General features: G+C 44.8%; 1 protein-coding gene across 1 annotated transcript in view; it reads right to left on the bottom strand.

The window, feature by feature from the left end:
- The window catches only part of RASGRP1 (RAS guanyl releasing protein 1), a 77,252-nt gene that overhangs the window by 32,052 nt on the left and 24,384 nt on the right, over positions 1–20,816 (bottom strand). Inside the window, exon 3 of the mRNA XM_034993731.1 lies at positions 1,277–1,382. Coding sequence (XP_034849622.1) covers positions 1,277–1,382 — 106 coding nt within the window. The remainder of the gene's footprint in view (positions 1–1,276; positions 1,383–20,816) is intronic.

Below are 20,816 nucleotides of genomic sequence, written 5' to 3' on the forward strand. Positions count from 1 at the left end.
AGTGCAGACTATTTTAGGAGGTTTGTGCACCAAATTTCCAACTAACAGTGGAGGCAAGGCAGGGTGGAGAGTTAATTTTTAGGTTGGGGAGACTTGAATGTGTTTTAGGCTGAAGGGCAGGTGTCACTGAAGGGGCAGAGGTGAAAGTGGAGGAGAGGGGACATGTGAGGGGTCAGCCTGTGGGTGGGGGGAGTGAGCAGGGAGAGGGGGCTGTGTACGTGGGGGCAGCCAGGGGGCACCATTTAGTCCTTAGAGCAACACGTTTCTCACTGAGAAGGTTTTAACTACTGACACTGCTTAGAACTGCTGGTACATGGAGTTAGTAAAAAGTCGACGGACTCTGAATCAGCTTTACAATGATTTAAAAATTCTCTGCAGACCAGACACCCACTTATTACCTGCAGCTCTTATTATATAGACCTCTGCCAACGCTCCGCCCTTGGAATCCTTTGATATGAGAAGTAAAGATTTCTAAGTAGGTTTAGAGAAGAGATTCAGTCTCTTCTGGTGGCTTTTATTTTTTTGTATGCCGTAAGGTGAAAAAGAAGGGGCCAGGGGAGGGGCTATAGGATGAGAAGAGCCACCAGTCATGACTCACTGCCAAGGACCCCGGCGGCAGGTGCTCCACGGGCTCCTCCGTGCCTTTCCCATGAGAAAGGTGCACCTACAGTCCTTTCTCATGGGGCCACGGCTTCCAGTGTCCCCAGCGAGAGGCAGAGGGCAGGCTCCTTCTCCACCCTACTCAATTCACACCCCATAAGAAGGTTAAAATCCAGCAGGGTTTGCTTGGCCCATAGCCAGCGCCTCTGCCTGAAGCACGAAAGTGGACTCTGCAGATACTGTGGTGTCACGAAGCCTTCTTCAGAGCCTGGGGAAAGGGTGAGAATGGGATAGGAGAGCCAGTTTGTCACTGGAGTCGTGACTGCACCCTTGTCCATCTGCACAGGACGAAAACGAATTTTGACTAACTTACAGGAAAGGGATTTTTACTCGCCAGACATACTGAAGACCCGTGATTTCTTTGACGATTTGCCTGAGCAATCAGCTTTGAAAACATTGCCCGGCCCAACCGCGGTGACACATACGTGTGCCCATGTGCTCACAGACACACACATTGACACCACGCACCGCCCCCACAGCCCCGAAAGGACATTTTTGAACCCATTTACCACTCAGAGTTATTCCAAACCAATCGCAATGAAAGCAAATTTCAAATTTCAAGATACTTCTGAATGAATCCCATTGGGGGATGGGCAGTCACTGTGCTCAAGGATATAGGGTGATAACTTTCTGGAGCAGCTCAGCAGAGGAAATGATAATTCGGTGCATGGTCAGCATGACTTGCAACAGTTGGTTACTTCGACACAGGTTTCCATCTGCATCTGAAAACACAAAAAGCAGCATCTGAGCAAGGCCCCCTGAGAGAAAGGAGTCCCCTGCTGGGACACCTGACAACCCTCCATTACCCGCAGGTGGTGGGCGGCCAGAGTGGCTTCACACAGTGCTTTTCTCCCCCTGCCTTGAGCACCACACACCCCTCCCTTCTTTGCTTCTTACCCGCCTGCTGCATTCTCCCCTTCCCAAAATGTCCGTTTTCCAGTTCGTTAACCACCCCACCTGAAAGATAGTAGAATCTTGGGAAAGGAATGAAACTTGCATCATACACTCAAGTTTCTGTTGAAAGCAGAAACAGATCCAAGTTTTATGGGGCCCAAAGTGCATATAATGGGGGGGTGGGGTCCCTTCTAGGGTCAGAGTGAAAAATATATAGTCTTAAGAGATTACAGTTAAATATCCTACTTTTGAAAAATTTACAAGAACATGTGATCATAGGAATACATTTCTAGGGCTCTCTCATGGCCTTGGAAGGGATTCCTGCCAGCGAGGGGCCCTGAAAGAGAAGTTTGCCTAGGTTTATGGGCAAAATGCCTCTGGATGAAAATAAAGGAGGAAGACTATAGGCAAACATGGCATTTGGAGATGGTGGTACCCACGAAGTATCCCTGATGGTTCCTTTCAAAGATCACGGTTAACGAGGTTTTCCAAACCCAGCAGGTACCAAACAGATGCATTCCATACACGGGCAGTGGGTATAAATATTCCCTCTGGAGTGGTTTCCAAATCTTTTTTTTTTTTTAATTTTTTTTTTTATTTTTAAAGATTTTATTTATTTATTTGAAGAGAGAGACACAGCGAGAGAGGGAACACAAGCAGGGGGAGTGGCAGAGGGAGAAGCAGGCTCCCTGCAGAGCAAGGAGCCCGATGGGGGGCTCGATCCCAGGACCCTGGGATCACGACCTGAGCCGAAGGCAGACGCTCAACGACTGAGCCACCCAGGCGCCCCGGTTTCCAAAATCTTTTCAACACTTATGGCATGCAGTGTTAGGGGCTCTGTTGGTTATTGGGGGCCAGATCTATTCCCCATCCTTCACCGTGGATTAACCCTTGCCAGCCGGCTTCCAGGTGGGTTCAGCTCTGGGGAAGCATCAGGGAGGCTTTGGTGCCACTTCCTGATAGCAGCTCTAGGTCTCTTCAGCGAACGACCACACTGGCTGGCCTGTCCTTCCTGGCTCCAGCTCTTACTGAGATCTAACACCGCTGATCTCCACTGACCCCTGGCCCCTGGGTTGGCGGAGGGGCAATGACTTCTGGTTGTTGACCGTCTGGGTGCAGCATCTCTTAACTCCACCCTCATCTCTGTAAGTACTACCTTCGCTGCAGTGCTCTCATTTAAACAAGCCATGTGAATTCTGTTCTCTGATGGGAACTTGGATGATTCAGGGCAAAGTATCAAAGGAAAGACGGGACATGACTTGCCACAGCACTTCGAAGCTCTTTAAAACACACTGTGCAAGCGAGGTTGTCATTTTCACTCTTTCCAAGTGCACCAAACGGTAAATGAAGGGCACCGTGCATTTGGGTTCCAGATTTGGAAGTTCTGGGTCACCCTCAGACGATGACCTAAAGTCACAGTTCATTGAGAAACTGCGCTTCAATGGCCCGGATCACTCACCTTTCCCTCACCAAATCCACAGATTTCTGCGTGTGCTGTTCCTCCCCCTGCCTGCCCTTCCCTGTTTCCCTGGGAGGACTTTCTGAAGAGGCCATGGCTTCCACTGGGCGCACAGTCTCCTCCTTTCCCAAGGATGCCGATCCTGCCTCTGTCCACATTCTCTCCTGCATCACCCACTTCCCTCCCTCTCTCTCTCCTGCTTTCCTTACCCATGGCACTTAAATACAATGTAACAAAGCCTTGGGCTCTCACCAGCTCTAGGACTTCTCCATTTCTCTGTTCCCGTTTTTAGCAGATCCTCACTCTCATCAATTTCCCACCTCCCATTCCATTTTCAACCATTCCATTTTGACTTCTATCTCTGCTATCCCACTGAATAGTTTATTTTCAAGGTCACCAACCAGCTCCACATTGCCAAATCCAATAGTTTGTTTCGCTGGCTTCGTCTGACTTCGTGATTCAGGTTGCGTTCAACCCAACCCAACCCAAGTTGACAACACTCTTTCCTGGAACACTTTCTTCTCTTGGCTTCCATAACATCACACTGTCTCAGCTTCTCTCTCACACTCTTCTTCTGTCTCCTCTTCCTCTGCTGAGCATTTAAATGTCACCATGCTCTGTGGCTTAGTCCTCCCACTTCTTTTTAAAAACAATTTTAAAAATTTGAAACTTCTTAAATTTTAAATTAAAAATTTTAACTTTTTTTCTGGGGTGAACTCATCTAGTCCTTTGGCGAAAACACCATCTATTTGCTGATGACCGTCCAACTGATATCTTTAGCCTGAGTACCAAATTAACATGTCCAACATCCTCCTTGGCAAAGCAACACAGGGGTCTAATTTCAAACTTAACTCATCCCACCCAAACTCCTGACCTCTCTCTCTCCCCCCTAGTCCAGTCCTCCTCCATTCTTCCTCATCTCAGGAAATGGTACCACCAACCATCCTCAGTTACCCAAACAGAAAACCTAGGAGTCATCCTTAATTTCTCACTTTCCCTCACATCCAATCCATCAGCAGGTCTTGATTCTACTTTCAAAATGTACCTCAAACCAGTTCATTTCTCTCCATCCTGGCCATTACAGAGACCACTTGTAACTAGTACCATGATGCACAAACCCAAATGACCCCCTGCTTCCTCTCTTGTCCATTCTCCATACAGAAGCCAGGAGGGTGCCCATAAATCAGGTCATGTGCTTCGTACCCTTTAACGGATTCCACTCCACTTGTAATAAAACACAAAAATCCTTGCTGTGGCCAGTGGAGCTCCATCTGGCCCCTTCTAATATCTCCCACTTCATTTCATACCATACCACTCCTGTCCATACTTCTATTTATACCTCAGACCCTCCAAGTTTATTCCTAACTCATAGACTTTGCATTTGATATTTCCTGCAATGTGGCCTTTCTTCCCTTGGCCTAGTCATGTCATTCGGTCTCAGTTTCAATGTCACATCCTCAGAGAGGTCTTCCTTAAACTACCTGAGGTAGCCATTACCCTGCCTGAGATTCTCTGTAGCACTTACCGTGATTAGAATTATCGTTTTAATTTTTATTTTCTGAGTCTCCCCTAGAATATAAGCTTTGTGAGACCTCAGCCCTGTCTGTTTCTCCCACAACCTTATTTCCAGGGCCTAGAACAGTGAGGATACAGTGAGGATAAGGTATTCCTTAAACATTTGTTGAGTAAGTGAGTGAACTCTATCAAATAGGACACCCCTTAACTTTCCTTATGTCTTTGGATATTGAGCTTCCTTTTGTCATTACATATTTCACTGATGAAATACTTGTTTTCTTCTTGGCCAAAGTTTACCAAAAAAACTTAAGGTTACAACTTGACAAATCATTTTTATGAAGTATTCAGTTAGGCTCGTTATAGTTTTGTTAATCTTTTTTTTTCAAGATTTTTAAAAATTTATTTATTTGAGAGAGAGAGAGAGACAGAATGAGCTGTGGAGGAGGGGCAGAGGGAGAGGGAGAAGCAGACTCCCCACTGAGCAGGGAGCCCGATGCCAGACTCGATACCAGGACCTTGAGATCATGACCTGAGCCAAAGGCAGATGCTTAACTAAGCCACCCAGGCACCCCAGTTTTGTTAATCTTTCATGAATTCTTCTCAACTTATTGAGGCAGGGTCAGTATCATGTTGGGTATTTTCACCATAAGCATCTTTGCCACAAGCTTTTTCACCACATAACTAACAGGCTGTAAGGCAATTTTGCTGTAAAAGATAAAAATTACCTGGTTGACAGTTTGGCTTCATGTTCCCATGATGCCGTACTCTCATTTTTATAGGAGATGAAGCTCAGCCCTCACAATGGTCTATACGGTGGCACCGACTTTTGAACCCAGGTTTCCCACAGAACTTGGAATGTCTGTCAGTGGACGCGGGACAATATACCACGAACAAACAGCCGTGGAGAAGGGTTTCACAATGCGATACAGAGCTCATGTACAAATACACATCTTAGTACTTGGAAACGGATACCTCTCTTCATGAAGGAGGAAATTTTAGCGAGGAGACAAATCCATAAGCAAAAAAAAAAAAAAATGTGTAATAGTACGAATGACTTTGAAGACTGTGTTGAGCTCCCACACACAAGGCCAATGATTTGCACAGGACTGCCACTGCACATTTTAAAGGTACTCAAATATTTTCTATTTTGCAATAAAGTCTTTTTAATTTCGTGATTCAGTTTTCATGTTTTCTCATGTCCTTTTAAATGAATATCCCTCTTTTTTTTGTGATTTTTATATTTTATGGCCAAATTGTTTTTCACCTGACTCGTTATGCATCTAACTTGTGGGGAAGATCCTCACTGCGCAGGTGTTGGTGCCGATTGCCTGGAACTGGTTGGTGTTGCGCTCTGTTTTCTGGCCCGATCTCTGTAATAGTGATCTCTTGCCACGAAAATTCCACATAACAAACCACCCCAAGACTCGGCGACTTAAAACAGCACTCAACTGGGTGCCTGGGTGGCTCAGTTGGTTAAGCGACTGCCTTCGGCTCAGGTCATGATCCCGGAGTCCTGGGATCGAGTCCCACGTCGGGCTCCCTGCTCAGCAGGGAGTCTGCTTCTCCCTCTGACCCTACCCCCTCTTGGGCTCTCTCTCTCACTCTCTCTCAAATAAATAAAATCTTAGGGAAAAAAAAAAAAAACAGCACTCAATTATTTCTTCTCAAGTGTCTGTGAACTGGCTGGCGGGTGAGCTCGGAAAGGCTGGGCTTTGCTGGGGGCCACTGTTCCACAGGCCCCCCCGGCCACCCTGGACCAGCTGGCTAGTGAGGTATGTTCTTTTATGGTGACCACAGGGTGCCTAAGGACTACTGGAAATACTGAAGGCCTCTTAAGCCTAGGCTTGGAAGTGACAAGCTGTCACTTCCGCCTCGTTCTGCTGGCCAAAGCAAGTCACGCTGCTGAATCTCCAGCGAAAGAGTGGGAACTTTAAAGTTACATGAAGAATATCACTGACACACAGCAGGTGAAACATGTGTGTGTGGGGGGTGTGTGTAACAACGTAATCAAATCTACCACAATTATGAGGGGGCTAACTTCATTTTTTCTTAAATATTTTATTTATTTATTTGAGAGAGAGAGTACAAGGAGAGCGGAGTGAGGGGGTGAAGGGATAAGGGGGCAGAGGGAGAAGCAGACTCCCCGCTGAGCAAGGACCCTGATGTGGGGCTCAATCTGGGGACTCCGGGATCATGACCTGAGCCAAAGGCAGACACTTAACCGACTGAGCCACCCAGGTGCATATTCACAGGAGCTATGGACACAGTTGACAGGCTTCTTTAGGATGGGCAGCCTTGCTATCTCAATTGTTCTTTGTGGCTGCCTAGCATCTTTCCATGGATGATGCTCATATATTAGGGAAAGGGGCTTAGAAGTGTCCTGGATGAGATCAAAACGGAGTGACATATGGAAGGATTTGAGGAACTAAGTAGGTTTACCACAGAGTAAACTAAGGAGAGCTATTAGAACTGTCTTCACATACCTGGAGTACCATCTGTGGGAGAAGATTTGCTCTGTGGGGCCACAAAAGGCAGAACCAGGGACGCTGAGAAGGAAAGAGGACTGAGCACCACACGGGGCAGAAACTTCTAACCACTAAGACTGCCCAACAATGGAAGGACTCCCATCACAGAGATACTCACGAGGAGGCTGCCGAGCGATACTTAGTTTCCACCCGTGAGGGGCAGAGCTGCTGTTATTCACTGAAGCCCTACTAATCCCTGGGGCTGCGCTAAGAACCTTAATGATGTTACTTCTCATTCTTAAAATAATTCAGCAATGTTGGTGTTGCTCAAAACTTATAGCTGAGGAAATCAAAGCATAGAAAGATGAGGTAATTTGTTCTAGGTCAAAGAGACAAAGAGCTAGGATCTGGATCTGGCTCCAGGTCTGCCTGATTCTAGAACTCCAGCTCTCTCCACTATACTCAGCCACCTGCCACATGGCCATGGGCCAGGATAGGGAATTCAAGTGTTAAATGGGGGCTGAAGGAGATCAGCTTTAAGATCTCTTCCAGTGCTCAGGGCTGAGTCTAAGAGATGCTGCTGGGCTACTGGGTTGGAAGCAATGCACATTTGGGAGAAGAGCTTTTGTACTCTTGATGGTTTCTGAAAAACTCGTGTATGCCTTGGCTGATTGATACTGATCATTAAAGTTGCCCTTAGGATAAGAAGGGTGTTGTGCCTAAGATGCAGAACCACATTTGCTCTCTGCTTTTACCGTGTACCCCCTCTTCCAGAGCTCCATGATGTTCCCCCACTGTGGCGTGGTAATCCTCACAAGCTCTCTGTGGGAGTGAGGGCCAGCAAATGCTAAGGCCGGGGAGGGGGGTGACTCACTCAGCAAAGGGAGGCAGGAATGGGGTGAGGCACCCACACCCAGAACTCCCTTCTTGACTCTCCTTTTCCACCAGGAGGAAGTCTGCATGTTCACTTGCCCTCGTTCCTGCCACCATCTGTCCCCCGGGCGATGGTCAGCCTCCATGGGACCTCATCAAGGGTGCCTTCCCTTCCTGACTTCATCTCACGGAACAAGCACTTCTTTTTTGAGAGGAAGAGCCTCCCTTTGAAAGTCAGGTTTCTAAGTGGGTGGTCAAGGGGAATTTACCTTCCAGACTGCAGGATTTAATTTTGATATTTTGATATAATTGCTGTAAGCTGATTTAAATATTTCAATGAATAATTTCATTTTGTTTGCCTCTTTAGGCTTTTCAAAATGCAGGGTGTCATACTAAAAATTCTAATAAGTAAAATGTGCAATGCATAATAAAATGTGCACATTTTCTCAGTACCATCTGCTTCTCACACTTTAGGGGAGACTTCTTTAAAGGGTCGAAACCTCAGCGGCGGGGTACAAAATGTCAATCTTCTATACTCTTATCACTAGACCTGGGGAGTAATGTATGCTGCTAGGGAAGTATATTAGCTAAGGACCCATCCAACCTGTGGACCATTTGGTCCACAAAGCAAAAAGAAAAGCCACGTGGCTTCTAGATAGTCATTTGTCTCTGAACCAAAAACAAAACAAAACAAAAAACAAAAACCCACCATTTTCCAACATTAGGCTCAGTGGCGGCAATAGCTACACTTTATGGAATCACAAAATCTTGGGATGAAAAGACTTTTGACATTTTCTATCTCAACCTTCTAGCTCATGAAAGCATCACAGTAGGTGACTATCTAGCATCGACTTGTACCTTTCCAGGGAAAGGATATGGCTCCCTAACTATTCTATGTAGGGACTTTTCATTCCACTTCAACTAAAAACATTTTTTGATGCAATTAACCTATACTGGTCATTAATCTACTCTGTGCGAGGCACTGTCTTAGGTCCCAAAGGAGAGCTGAGGAGCTCTAAGGAAACCCCTTGTCATTAGGGAGCCCACAATTTACTTAGGGAATAAGACACACACCCAAGACACATAATACTATTAGGCAGTAAATGTTAAGAGTGAGCACACAGAAGGATGGCGAAGTTCAGAGGAGGGAGAGGCCCTATCTAGTCATGAAGGTTTAGGAAGCATCTTGGCATCTGTGGAGAAGTGACCCAGCACTTGGAGATTCAAGAGGTCATCTGGTTCAGCTCTTTGCCCCTCAATTGGTCTGCACACTCTCTTCTTCCTTTCTTAAATAAGTTATTTGCCTCTGACAGCAATGAACTACTCCCTAATGATTAGAATCCCATGAGAATAAACTTGCAATCAGCTGCATTCCAGGTACTGCTTCTTGCTGATAAGAGGCGGGGATGACTTTCCTACAGCGAATGTTTGTCTGGGGATGAGGCACGAACGACTTGCAGCAGAATGGACATAAAATATGACCAATACCACAGAAACTCCAGAACAGTCTTTGCTTCCTCTTCGTTTTGGTTTCCATGGACATCTCTTGATATGTGTAGGATTTTGAGTGTACCGAAGGCAGGAGGTCAGAAATTGGCCTATCGCGGCTAGGTAAGCTGCCAGCATTGGGGGCATAGCACCAAATAGCAGGTGCGTCAGAACCAGGGGCCAGAAAAAATGGTAATGGGAACGCTAGGGTCAGAAAACCACGGGGGCAGAGGCGGATCTGGAGCCTAGAGCAGAGCAGAAGCTGTGAGTGGTCAGTGTCTCCAGAAAGGAGAAGACAGGATCTGGGGAGAAGTTGACAGACACACAGAGAGCCCTGAATGTGTAACACCAGATAAATGTTCTAAAGAAATAAAATCTACTTGACAGCAACACTGTTACATTCAGTAAATCCCGTTTGGAGAGGGTTTGTACCCTTTCAGCAAGCTGAAAAATAAATTAATAGTTTGTTGCTGTTCCTTGTCAAGCTTTTCAGTGCTAACAGTTGCTGCCAGGGCAGGAAGTCCATGTGAAGAAAGAATGGGGTGCTTCATACTCTGAACTCTCACAACTCCCAACCACCTGCACAGCTGAGAACATGTGCCGAGTACTACCTTGGTCTTGCTTTTGCTCCTCGGCCCCTCAAGTCCAGGAGCAGGAGAACAATCGGGAGCAAAAGAAGGATCTGTGAGGCTGCTGGTGGTGGGCCGCTAGGCATTGAGAGCACAGCTCTCCTGGGGGACAGCGAGGGGGACCCTGATTTGTAGTGTTGGCAGATTTCCGTGGTCTAAATATTCCCGTTACGGCCTTTTCAAAGCTGCTGGCGTGCAGTCACCGAGCTTGGAGCTGGGGAGAGCTGCCTGTGGGGGGCGGGGGGGGGAATGGGGGGGGGGCAGTGGGCAGGGCTCGGCAGCCCACCCGAGGTCAAAAAGGTTGGTCTTGCCCAGCAGCCTGCAGTATTCCTTCTTACCAGGTGCTCCTGAACCCATGTTACTGCTCCCCTCACTCCGCATCTCACGCCCTCTGGACCTTGCCTAGTGACTGATAGAACAGTTAATCCGGATCAAGAAGCTCCTCTGGTGGAGAAGGACGTGAAGGGTGAAGCCACTCAGATATCTCCAACAGCAATTTTCTTGAAGTGGTTGGTGCTCTAACCCAGGGACAAACATTTTAATGTAAGGTGAGAATTTGGGAAGAGGGAAGCTCCCAGTTTCTCATAAATCCAGCCTTGATCTTATTCCCTCTGGGATAACCTGGCACATCACAGCCAGGCTAAGGCGTGGGGCCTACCATGTGAGCGTGGAGATGTCAGTCTAGCTAGAGTATTTCCTAATCCGTGGCCCAACAGAGCGTCCAGGAGCTCTGAGTATCTTGGTTACAACTGCCTTTTAATTATTTATTTGCAATGGCCGGAGGACACCACGACATGGACAATACAGAAGCCTCAATTTAACCATGACCTGCAACTGTGAACTTCAGCAACAGGTCTTTAGAAGCAGAGTCTTCCCCCAGTGGGGAAGGGGCTGGCCAGGCTCACTTCTCTCTGCTCCCACCCAACCCCTGGGTGGTGATGACAGCTAAGGCCAGGGACCCAGACAAGGGGAAAACCTGGCTAATCAACCTCTACCATAAAGGGGATTTGGTGCCATCAGGCCTCCCTCAACTCCTGTCCCAGGGAGGCCGACCAGGGAAACACTCAGTGAGGAAAAGCACCTGTGCCTCCCCCCTTCATCCTACTGACTCTCCATCCTATTGGGTCAGGGTAGTGGGTGGGAGCGGGCAGGCATTTCAAGTGGCACAGCACCTAGATACCGCATGCATGTGTATACACACACAGAGTGCACATGAGCAAACTGTTCCTGAAGCCAGCAGATGGAGAACCACGCTAGCCTCCCTAGATGACAACACCTGATAGCAATGCTTTGTTTTTACTGCACTTAGGTTCCACAAACAGGATCACCTGTGTTGAACGTGAGAGTTTCACAACTCTGTGCTGTGGCAGGGACCGTGGGCTCAATTTTAAAGATGAAGAAACAAGGTGTCATGCCTTGGCCATGGTCACAGGGCTGGTGAGTGGAGGCTCCTGGACAGGAATGGCCTTCTGACCCCCAGCCCAGGGCTCTTTCCTTGGCACGAGTCACTCTTCAGGGATTAGGTGAATGGGGAGAAGACTGGTTATACCAGGAAGAGCTCTACCTTTCAGCCATCCATGGTACAAGCCTAACCCCCTTCTCTTTGTCTCCCCAAGAAGCCCTGCACCCATATGGACCAACCCAACCCTCTCCCTGCAATTATGGTACATTCTCTAAAAATCACCCTGGAGATCCTAACACTTAAACCTACCACTTTTCATGACATCAACACAAGGCAGCTATTACTGGCACCATTTAGCTAGGACAACTAGAACCCAGACTGCCTGGCAAGCCAGTGGCTGTGTGGGTGGAAATGCCAAGGCCCCCGGGAGCTCCCAGCCCTCCTGTGTTGGCCCACCTCCCCCCTCTGGTGCAGCAGGTGCTCTCTCTGCTCCCTTGGCCAAGCCATCAGCAGGAACATTCCTCCCTGGGCACAGTTTTTCTTCCAAAGCATGAAGCTCTATGTAAAAGATGACCCAGATTTTTTGGATGAGTGACTGCAATCTATAAATGTCTAACCAAGTGCATGAATTGCCTAACGTGAAAAAGAGCTTTTAGCTGTGTCGTCTCTGCTGAACAAGACAGCCGGCCTTCCTTGGGGACTGCTGCCTCAATCTGGACCTGTCACATCTGAAGAATCAGGGGGCTGACAAGTCGTCAGGGAAGCTGTCCTCTTCAGTTCTGCAGACGAGACACAGTTCTTGAGGCGGGAGTTGGGGAACCGGGCTGGCACTAAAAGGCCAGGGAAGGGAAAGGTGTGACAACTTCTGGGCAGGCCCAGTGATCTGACTCTGGGACAACACCATGACCCCAAACTCTCCAAGCCGTGGTCAGAAGGTAGCACCAACTGAACGCAGTGTGCAGCCACTTCTCTGGGGCCCAACTCCCTGGGAACAATCAGATTATCTGCCTGGGTAGTTAGGCTGCCATTTGATTCTTCGGTGAGCTGCCGTCAGCAGAACCTACTTGGCTCACACAGTGATCATTCCCCAGCTCAGCGCCACAGGAATGTGCCTGGCAGAGGCCTGTCCCAGCTCCCCAGAGGACACATACAGCTACCAGCAGGTGGCCGGGAGAGAGGCCAGCAAGGGGGGAGTGGACCCAAAGGAAAAGAGACAAGGGCAAGCACAATAGGGAGGAAAATCTGGGGCAGCACTCTTTCTTTGCTCACTGGAGCACGTTCCTCTCGCTTCATTCTTGTCTGTTAGATTTTGGGCCTTTTTTGCATGTTTGTTGACAGGCTGAAGAGGTACTAAGAAGCAACTTGGGGAACTTCCCAAACACCACCCAGTGAACTAATACAAGACCTCACTGAGATGGATTGGGTAGCCTCACACTCAACCTTCTTAAAAAAGTTTTTCTCAATGTGTGACTTGATCCTAACAGACCTACTACATGCCTCAATCACCTCGTTCCAGTGCATGATGGGGCTGAAGCAATTGGTATATGTTGACATCAAATAGCAATACACTGAGCGTAGTCTTTCACCAAAGATGCTGTTCTCGGCTTATAATTCTCTGTGATGAAGAGTCCTGTACAAAACTGTCATAATCTCACCATGTATGGTAAAATTAACCCAGATTACAAAAGTCTTTTGTAATCTGATAGAAGTTATTCTGAAAGTCTCCCGTTGCCTTCCTTGGTTGTAGTTAGGATTAGATTACATTAGATTAAGTACAAAAAAGGGCTTAGTGACCCATGAAGCGCTACAACAGTTGGTGAACTGTTCTTATTTCTCTGGCTGGATCTGGAGCACCATTTCGTTTTCTTTTTGCTTCTGTTAGTCTTCAGCTACTCCAGATGGAACTATGATTTTTCATGGAACACTGCAACCACAACTCAGAGAGGCTGTCCACTGTGGTATGTCATGCTGTCCAGGCCAATGACACTGGACTTGGCTTCCTCTCAAGCATGGTCCAACTCCATGGCCCAGTTAGTTGGGGGGCTTTCCAAGCTTCTTCACGATCCTAGCTTTGAAGTACACCTGCCCCTCAGACCCTTAAGACAGAAGGACAGCTTAGAGTTTGGTGAGATGCTAGAGAGAAATCTGCATGAGAACCTGGGAAACAATTCTGATCCTTTTTTTTTTTTAAAGATTTTATTTACTTATTTGAGAGAGAGATTGAGAGGCAGAGAGCACGAGAGGGAAGAGGGTCAGAGGGAGAAGCAGACCCCCCGCCGAGCAGGGAGCCAGATGCGGGACTCGATCCCGGGACTCCAGGATCATGACCTGAGCCGAAGGCAGTCGCTTAACCAACTGAGCCACCCAGGCACCCCAACAATTCTGATTCTAATAGACCTACGCACCTAGATAACCTTGCTATCCAGACAGAACTGCATGGAGGGTAAGGAATCTCTTACAGTCTGAAGGAGAGAAGCAGCTTCCCTCTACTCAGGAGCCAAGAGCCAAATAAGAATGTTCCAAAACACCCCAACTCACGAACTTGTGCTGTCACCATCTTACAGAAATAGCCCAAATGCAACACTGAAACTCACCATGTTGATACCAACTGGCAGCTGGATGAGCCAGTCGGAATATTTGGTATTGCTGGAGTAAATGCAGCATCTGACTAGAAGAAATGAACTATATTCAAAAGTTAGCCTGACTCCATCTCCTTCTCTGTATCCTTTCGTTAATATACACGAAATGCTTCCTGTGTACGAGAGAGGTCTTACGTGTATTAACTCTATGCAATAGGTGGTATTATTGTCATCTCACAGATGGAGACAGTGAGGCAGAAACGGCCTAACGTCCCCCGAGTCCAGCTAGGAAGTGGCAGACCTGGGGTTTGAACCCAGGCTGCCTAGGCCTGAGATAGCTCTGATCATTCCTGAACCTCAACTTGCTCATTTGCATAAAGAGAGCTTGGCAGTGTCTTGCCCCCGGGCCACCCAACAGAGAGATCGGTTGAGATAAGGAAAGAGCTTTGATATCTTTTGGGGAGAGCAGGTCCTGAACTGAGTCCAAACCACGTGACATCTGGTTGACTTGTGGGTCCTGAGTATCTAGGCTGCCTGACAGTTGTCACGTAGGCACATGAAACCCTCACTCTATTGCTGAAGTATTATTATTATTTATTGGTGCCTTCTTGCCGACTACAGTCTCCCTGCACGCTAGCTCATTTGAGCCTCACAACAAATCTGTGGGACGGGTATGAGTTTTATTTATTTTTTATAGGTGTGAGAGTAAGGCGATGTGATCGACCTGAAGTCACACAGCTGATAAGTGCCAGTGTTGGGGCTTGAGTTCTGGTCTTTTGACTCAAGCCCTGCCCTCTCCACCGTAGCTGTGGCTGCTCATTCTGAGAGCTGGGAAGATCACTTCCCCTTGGCACCCGAGGGTTTCTGGAGCCAGCTTCCATGGTAAACGAGAATACTGACATCAACAACCACCACCACCACGAACTGAGCATCCCGTGTGCCAGATGCAGGCGATGCCATGTGACATCTATTCTATCACCACAGCTCTGCATTCTAGATGCGTCTCTGTTTCACGCATGCAGAAACAGTCAGGAGAGGTAAAATAACTCTGTCGGGGTCCCAAAGCGAGGAGGTGGGAGGAGGAGGACTACTGCTCTGGTTATCCTTCTGACTCCAGGGTTTTCAGTCTATGATGGCCTGCATTACTATTTAAATGGGAATCCTCCAAGGATAAGGACAAGCATGTGTTCACTTCCTATCAGTTTCCTACAGTCTCTAGTCCCCTGCTGTACCCGTTACCCTGGGGCCATTTCCTCCACCTAAATCGCAGTATAGAAGAATAGCCAATGACTAGCAACCACTGATCACACAAAACAGTATGTGCACACTGACTATGAGGAAAGAGTTAAATGCCTTTAGAAGGAAGAAATAGCTAAGGATTTCTAGTCCCAGGACTTGGAGATATGAGAGGATGCAGGGAGGTGATGGTGAGGAAATTAACACAGTTTTAAAAAAGAAAGGGTAAAAAGAGTCAAGAAACTATGAGGACAAAGCAGGAACTAAGATTTAGACTGTTCTTTCAATCTGTGTTAATGTCACTGGTGTTGAATTCCATTTGCAGATCTAGACAGAGCAGCCCCTTGACACAGTACAGTAAGAGCTTCCCAGACAGCTGTAAGAATCCTTAACTTTAAGGCCATTGTGCAATAGAACAATATGTCCTCAAGTGAGAAACCCAATCAAGATGGCAGAATAGGAGGATCCTGAGCTCACCTCCCCCCACAGATACACCAAGGCTACAATTACATGTAGAGCAACTCTCTCTGCAAATGACCTGGAGCAGAACAGCTCTTTTACAGCTCAAGATATCAAGAAGGGTCAGTGGGGCAGAGATGCAGTCTGGGTAGGACCTACACCCCCAGCGTGGCAGTGCACGGTGAGAGGGATATCACAGGCACCGAGGTCCTCCCTGAGGAGTGGGGGGCTCAAGCCGCATTGGGCACACCCCACCCTGGGGACCAGCACTGGGAAGACTAACCCAGTAACTTTATAGTCTGGCTTTGAAAATCAGCAGGGCTAAACACTAAAAAAACTTGAGAGCTATAGGAAATCAAGACTCCACTCTTAAAGGGCCCACACACAATCTTACTCGCTCCAAGACCCAGCACAAAGATGGTAGATGAAAAAGTGTCTGGGCCATATGTAAAGGAGATTTACTGGTTTTCAGGCATGTGCTGGAGGGGCAGGGATCTACAGGAAGTTTCTCTGGGAATGAAGTACTTGCAGACACAACTCTTTCCCCCCTGCTTCTGCCTAACTGGCCCAACAGTGGTGGGTGCTGGTTCAGACACTATCTACCTTGCTAGCACTACTCACCTAACTCCAGTGTTCCCCTGCAGACCTGCCCCACCCAGCTCGCCTGTGTTGGCAGGCACCCCTCCAAAGGGGCTCTTGCCCTACCACACCTGGCAGGCAGCCTTGGCTGAGACAGTGCCCCCTCAAAATGGCTCCTGTCACATCACACCCAGCAAATGGCCTTAGCCAGGACTGGCACCTTCTACATAAGGCCAGTCCTTCAAGACCAAGAGACGGAGCTAATCTACCTAATACATAGACACAAACAAAGAAAGTTAAACAAAATGAGGAGACAGATATGTTCCAAATGAAAGAACAAGGCAAAACCTCAGAAAAAGAACTAATAGAATGGAGAAAAGCAATACCTCTGATCAAGTGTTCAAAGTAATGGTCATAAAGATGCTTACTGAACTCCTGAGAAGAATGGATGGATATGGTAAGAACTTCAAAAAAGAGAAAATATAAGATGGAACCAATAATATACTAGAGGAAATCAACAGCAGATTAGAGGATGCAGAAGAATGGATCAGTGATCTGGAGGACAGAGCAGTGGAAATCACCCAAACTGAAAGAAAAAAGAATTTTAAAAATGAGGATAGGTTATGAGGCCTTTGGGACAACATCAAGTGTACTAACATTTGCACTATAGGGGTCCCAGAAAAAGAAGAGAGAGAGAAAGAGGCAGGAAACTTATTTGAAAAAAATAATAGCTGAAAACTTCTTTAACCTGGAGAAGGAAATAGAGGTACAGGTCCAGGAACTGCAGAAAGCCCCAAACAAGATGAACCTAAGGAGGTCCACACCAACACACATAATAACTGAAATGTCCAAAGTTATAGATGAGAGAATCTTAAAAGCAGCAAAAGAAAGGCAATTAGTTACATACAAGGGAAGAACACCCATAAGACTACCAGCTGATTTTTTTTAGCAGAAAACTTTGCAGTGCAGAAGGGAGTCTCATGATATATTCAAAGTGCTAGGGAAAAAAATCTACAACCAAGAATACTCTATCCAGCCAGGCTACCTATTAAGAATTGAAGGAGACCTAGTTTCCCAGACAAACAAAAGCTAAAGGAGTTCATCACCACTAAACTGGCCTTACAAGTAATATCAAAAAGAGCTCTTTAAGAAGAAAAGTAAGGCCATAAAAAGAAGAAAATTATGAAAGAAAAAATATCACTGGTAAAAGCAAACATATACTAAAAGTAGTGGATCAACCACTTATAAAGCTAATATGAAGGTTAAAAGATAAAGAGTGGTAAAAACAGTATCTACAACAATTGGTTATGTGATACACAAAATAAAAATGTAAAATATGATGTCAAATACATGACATTTGGGGAAGGGGAGATAAAAATGTAGTGCTTTTAGAATGTGTTTGAACTATGTGCTATGCACATAGGGTGTTATATATGAACCTCAGAGTAACCACAAACCTAAAATAGATATAACAAAAATTAAAAAAAAAAAAAAAAGGAATCCAAAAATAACACTAAAGACAGTCATCAAACTGTAAGGGAAGAGACAAAGAAGAAAGGAACAGAGATGAACTACAAAAACAACCAGAAAAATAATTAACAAAATAACAGCAAGTACATATACATCAACAATTACTTTAAATGCACATGGTCTAAATGCTCCAACCAAAAGATGTAGGGTGACTAAATGGATAAAAAAAAAACAAGACTCACTACTTGTTGCCTACAAGAGACTCACTGCAGATCTAAAGACACACAGAAACTGAAAGTGAAGGGATGGAAAAAGATATTCCACAAATATGGGAACAAAAAGAAAGCTGGAATAGCAATGCTTAGATAAGACAAAAGAGACTTTAAAGCAAAGGCTATAGCAAGAGACAAAAAAGGGCATTATATAAAGATAAAGGGATCAATCCAACAACAGGATATAACAACTGTAAGCATCTATGCACCCAACATAGGAGCACCTAAATATAAAATGCATATGTTAACAGATGTAAAGGGAGAAACTGACAGTAACACAGTAATAGTAGGGGAGTTTAACACCCCATTTACATCAATGGATAGATCATCCAGAAAGAAAAATCAATAAGGAAATAGAGGCCTTAGATAACACATCTGACCATAGGGGCTTAAGAGATATACACAGAACATCTCATCCAGAGACAGCAGAATAAACATTCTTTTTCACATGCACATAGAACGTTCTCCAGGAAGATCATGTTAGGCCACAAAACAAGTCTCAATAAATACAAGAAGACTGAAATCATACCATGCATCTTTTCCAACCACAGCAGCATGAAACTAGAAATCAAGAAAAAAATGAAGAAAACTGGAAAAAACAAACACATAGAGACTAAACAACATGCTATGAAACAACCAAGGGGTCAAAGAATTAAAAAAACAAACAAACAAAAAACACTTTGAGACAAATAAAAATGGAAACACAATGTTCCAAAATCCATGAGACAGAGCCAAAGTGGTTCTAAGAAGGCAGTTTAAAACAAAAAGCCTACCTCAAGAAATAAGAAAAGTCTCAAATAAACAATCTAACCTTATACTTAAAGGCAAGAGAAAAAGAAGAACAAGGACCAGAGTTAGTAGAAAAGAAAATAACAAAAGATTAGAGGAGAAATAATGAAATAGAGAATGAAAAAAAAAAAAACAATATAAGAGATTAATGAAGCTAAGAGCTGGTTCTTCAAAAAGGTAAACAAAACTGATAATCCTTTAGCCAGATTGAAAGAGAGAGAAAGAGAGAGAAGAAGGAGGAGCAACAGGGGAAGGAGGCAGGGAGGACTCAAATAAAAAAAATGAGAAGTTATAACGGACACCACAGAAACTTAAAAGATCATAAAACAATACTATGAATGATTACATGCCAGATAACTGCACAACCTAGAAGAAAGGTATAAATTCCCAGAAAATATAATCTTCCAAGACTGAATCAAGAAGAAATAAAAAATCTGAATCGAGTGATTACTAGTAATGAAATGAAACCAGTACCAAAAAACACCCAAAAAACAAAAGTCCAGGACTGGATGACTTCATAGGGGATTCTACCAAACATTCAAAGAAGAGCTAATATCTATCCTTCTCAAATTATTCCAAAAAACTGAAGAGGAAGGAGTACTTGCAAATTCATTCTATGAGGCCAGCATTACCCTGATGCCAAATCTAAATAACAACAATACAAGAAAGAACATTATAGGCCAATATCACTGATGAAGATATATGCAAAAACACTCAACAAAATATTAACTGAATTTAACAATACATTAAAAGGATCCTACACCACAATCAAGTGTGATCTCTTCCAGTATTCAAGGATGGTTCAGTATCTACAAATCAATATGCTATATCATATTAGCAAAATAAATGATAAAAATCTTATCATCTCAATATATGCAGAAAAAACACTTCACAAAATTCAACACCTATTTGTGATTAAAAACTCTGAACAACATGGGTATAGAGGGAACATACCTCAACATAATAAAGGTCATGTATGACAAACCCACAGCTAACAGCGAAAAGCTGAAAGTTTCTTTCTAAGACCAGAAATAAGAGAAGGATGCTCACCCTCACAACTTTTATTTAACGTAGTACTAGAAGTCCTTTCTGCAGCAATCAGACAAGAAAAAGGAAGGCATCCAAATTGTAAAGAGAAATAAAATTGTCACTATATGCAGATGACATGATAACCATATATAGAAAACCCTAAAGACTCTACTAAAAAACTATTACAATTAATACATACATTCAGTAAAGTTTAAGGATACAAAATTAATATCCAGAAATCTGTTATGTTTCTATACACTAATAACAAACTATCAGAAATTAAGAAAACAATCTCATTTACAATTGCATCAAAAAAGAAATACCAGGAATAAATTTAACAAAGGAGATGAAAACCTGTATTCTGAAAACTGTAAGACAATGATGAAAGAAACTGAAGATGACACAAATAAATGGAAAGATACACCATGCTCATGGATTGGAAGAACTAATATTATTTAAATGTCCATACTATCCAAAGGATCAAAAGATTCAGTGCAATCCCTATCAGAACACCAATGACATTTTTCACAGAACTAGAACAAATCATTCTAAACTTTGTATGGAACCACAAAAGATCCCAAATAGCCAAGGAATCTTGAGAAAGAAGAACAAAGTTGGAGGTATCACAATCCCAGATTTCAAGATCTACTACAAAGCTATCATAACCAAAATAGTATGAGAGTGGTGCAGAAACAGACACCTGCATGGAACAGAATAGAGAACCTAGAAATAAACCCATGCTTATACGGTAAATTAATTTATGACGAAGGACGCAAGAATATACAATGGGGAAGACAGTATCTTCAATAAATGGTGCTGGGAAAACTGGACAGCTACATGCATGAGAATGAAACTGGACCACTTTCTGACACTATACAAAAAATAAACTCAAAATGGATTAAAGACCTAATTGTAAGATCCAAAACCCTCAAAATGGATTAAAGACCTAAATGTAAGATCCAAAACCATACAACTCCTAAAAGAAAACAGAGGCAGTAAACTCTTGGACATCAGTTTT

Source organism: Mirounga leonina, unplaced genomic scaffold, assembly GCF_011800145.1.
Source record: "Mirounga leonina isolate KUSES-001 unplaced genomic scaffold, KU_Mleo_1.0 Mir_91, whole genome shotgun sequence".
Classification (NCBI taxonomy): domain Eukaryota; kingdom Metazoa; phylum Chordata; class Mammalia; order Carnivora; family Phocidae; genus Mirounga; species Mirounga leonina.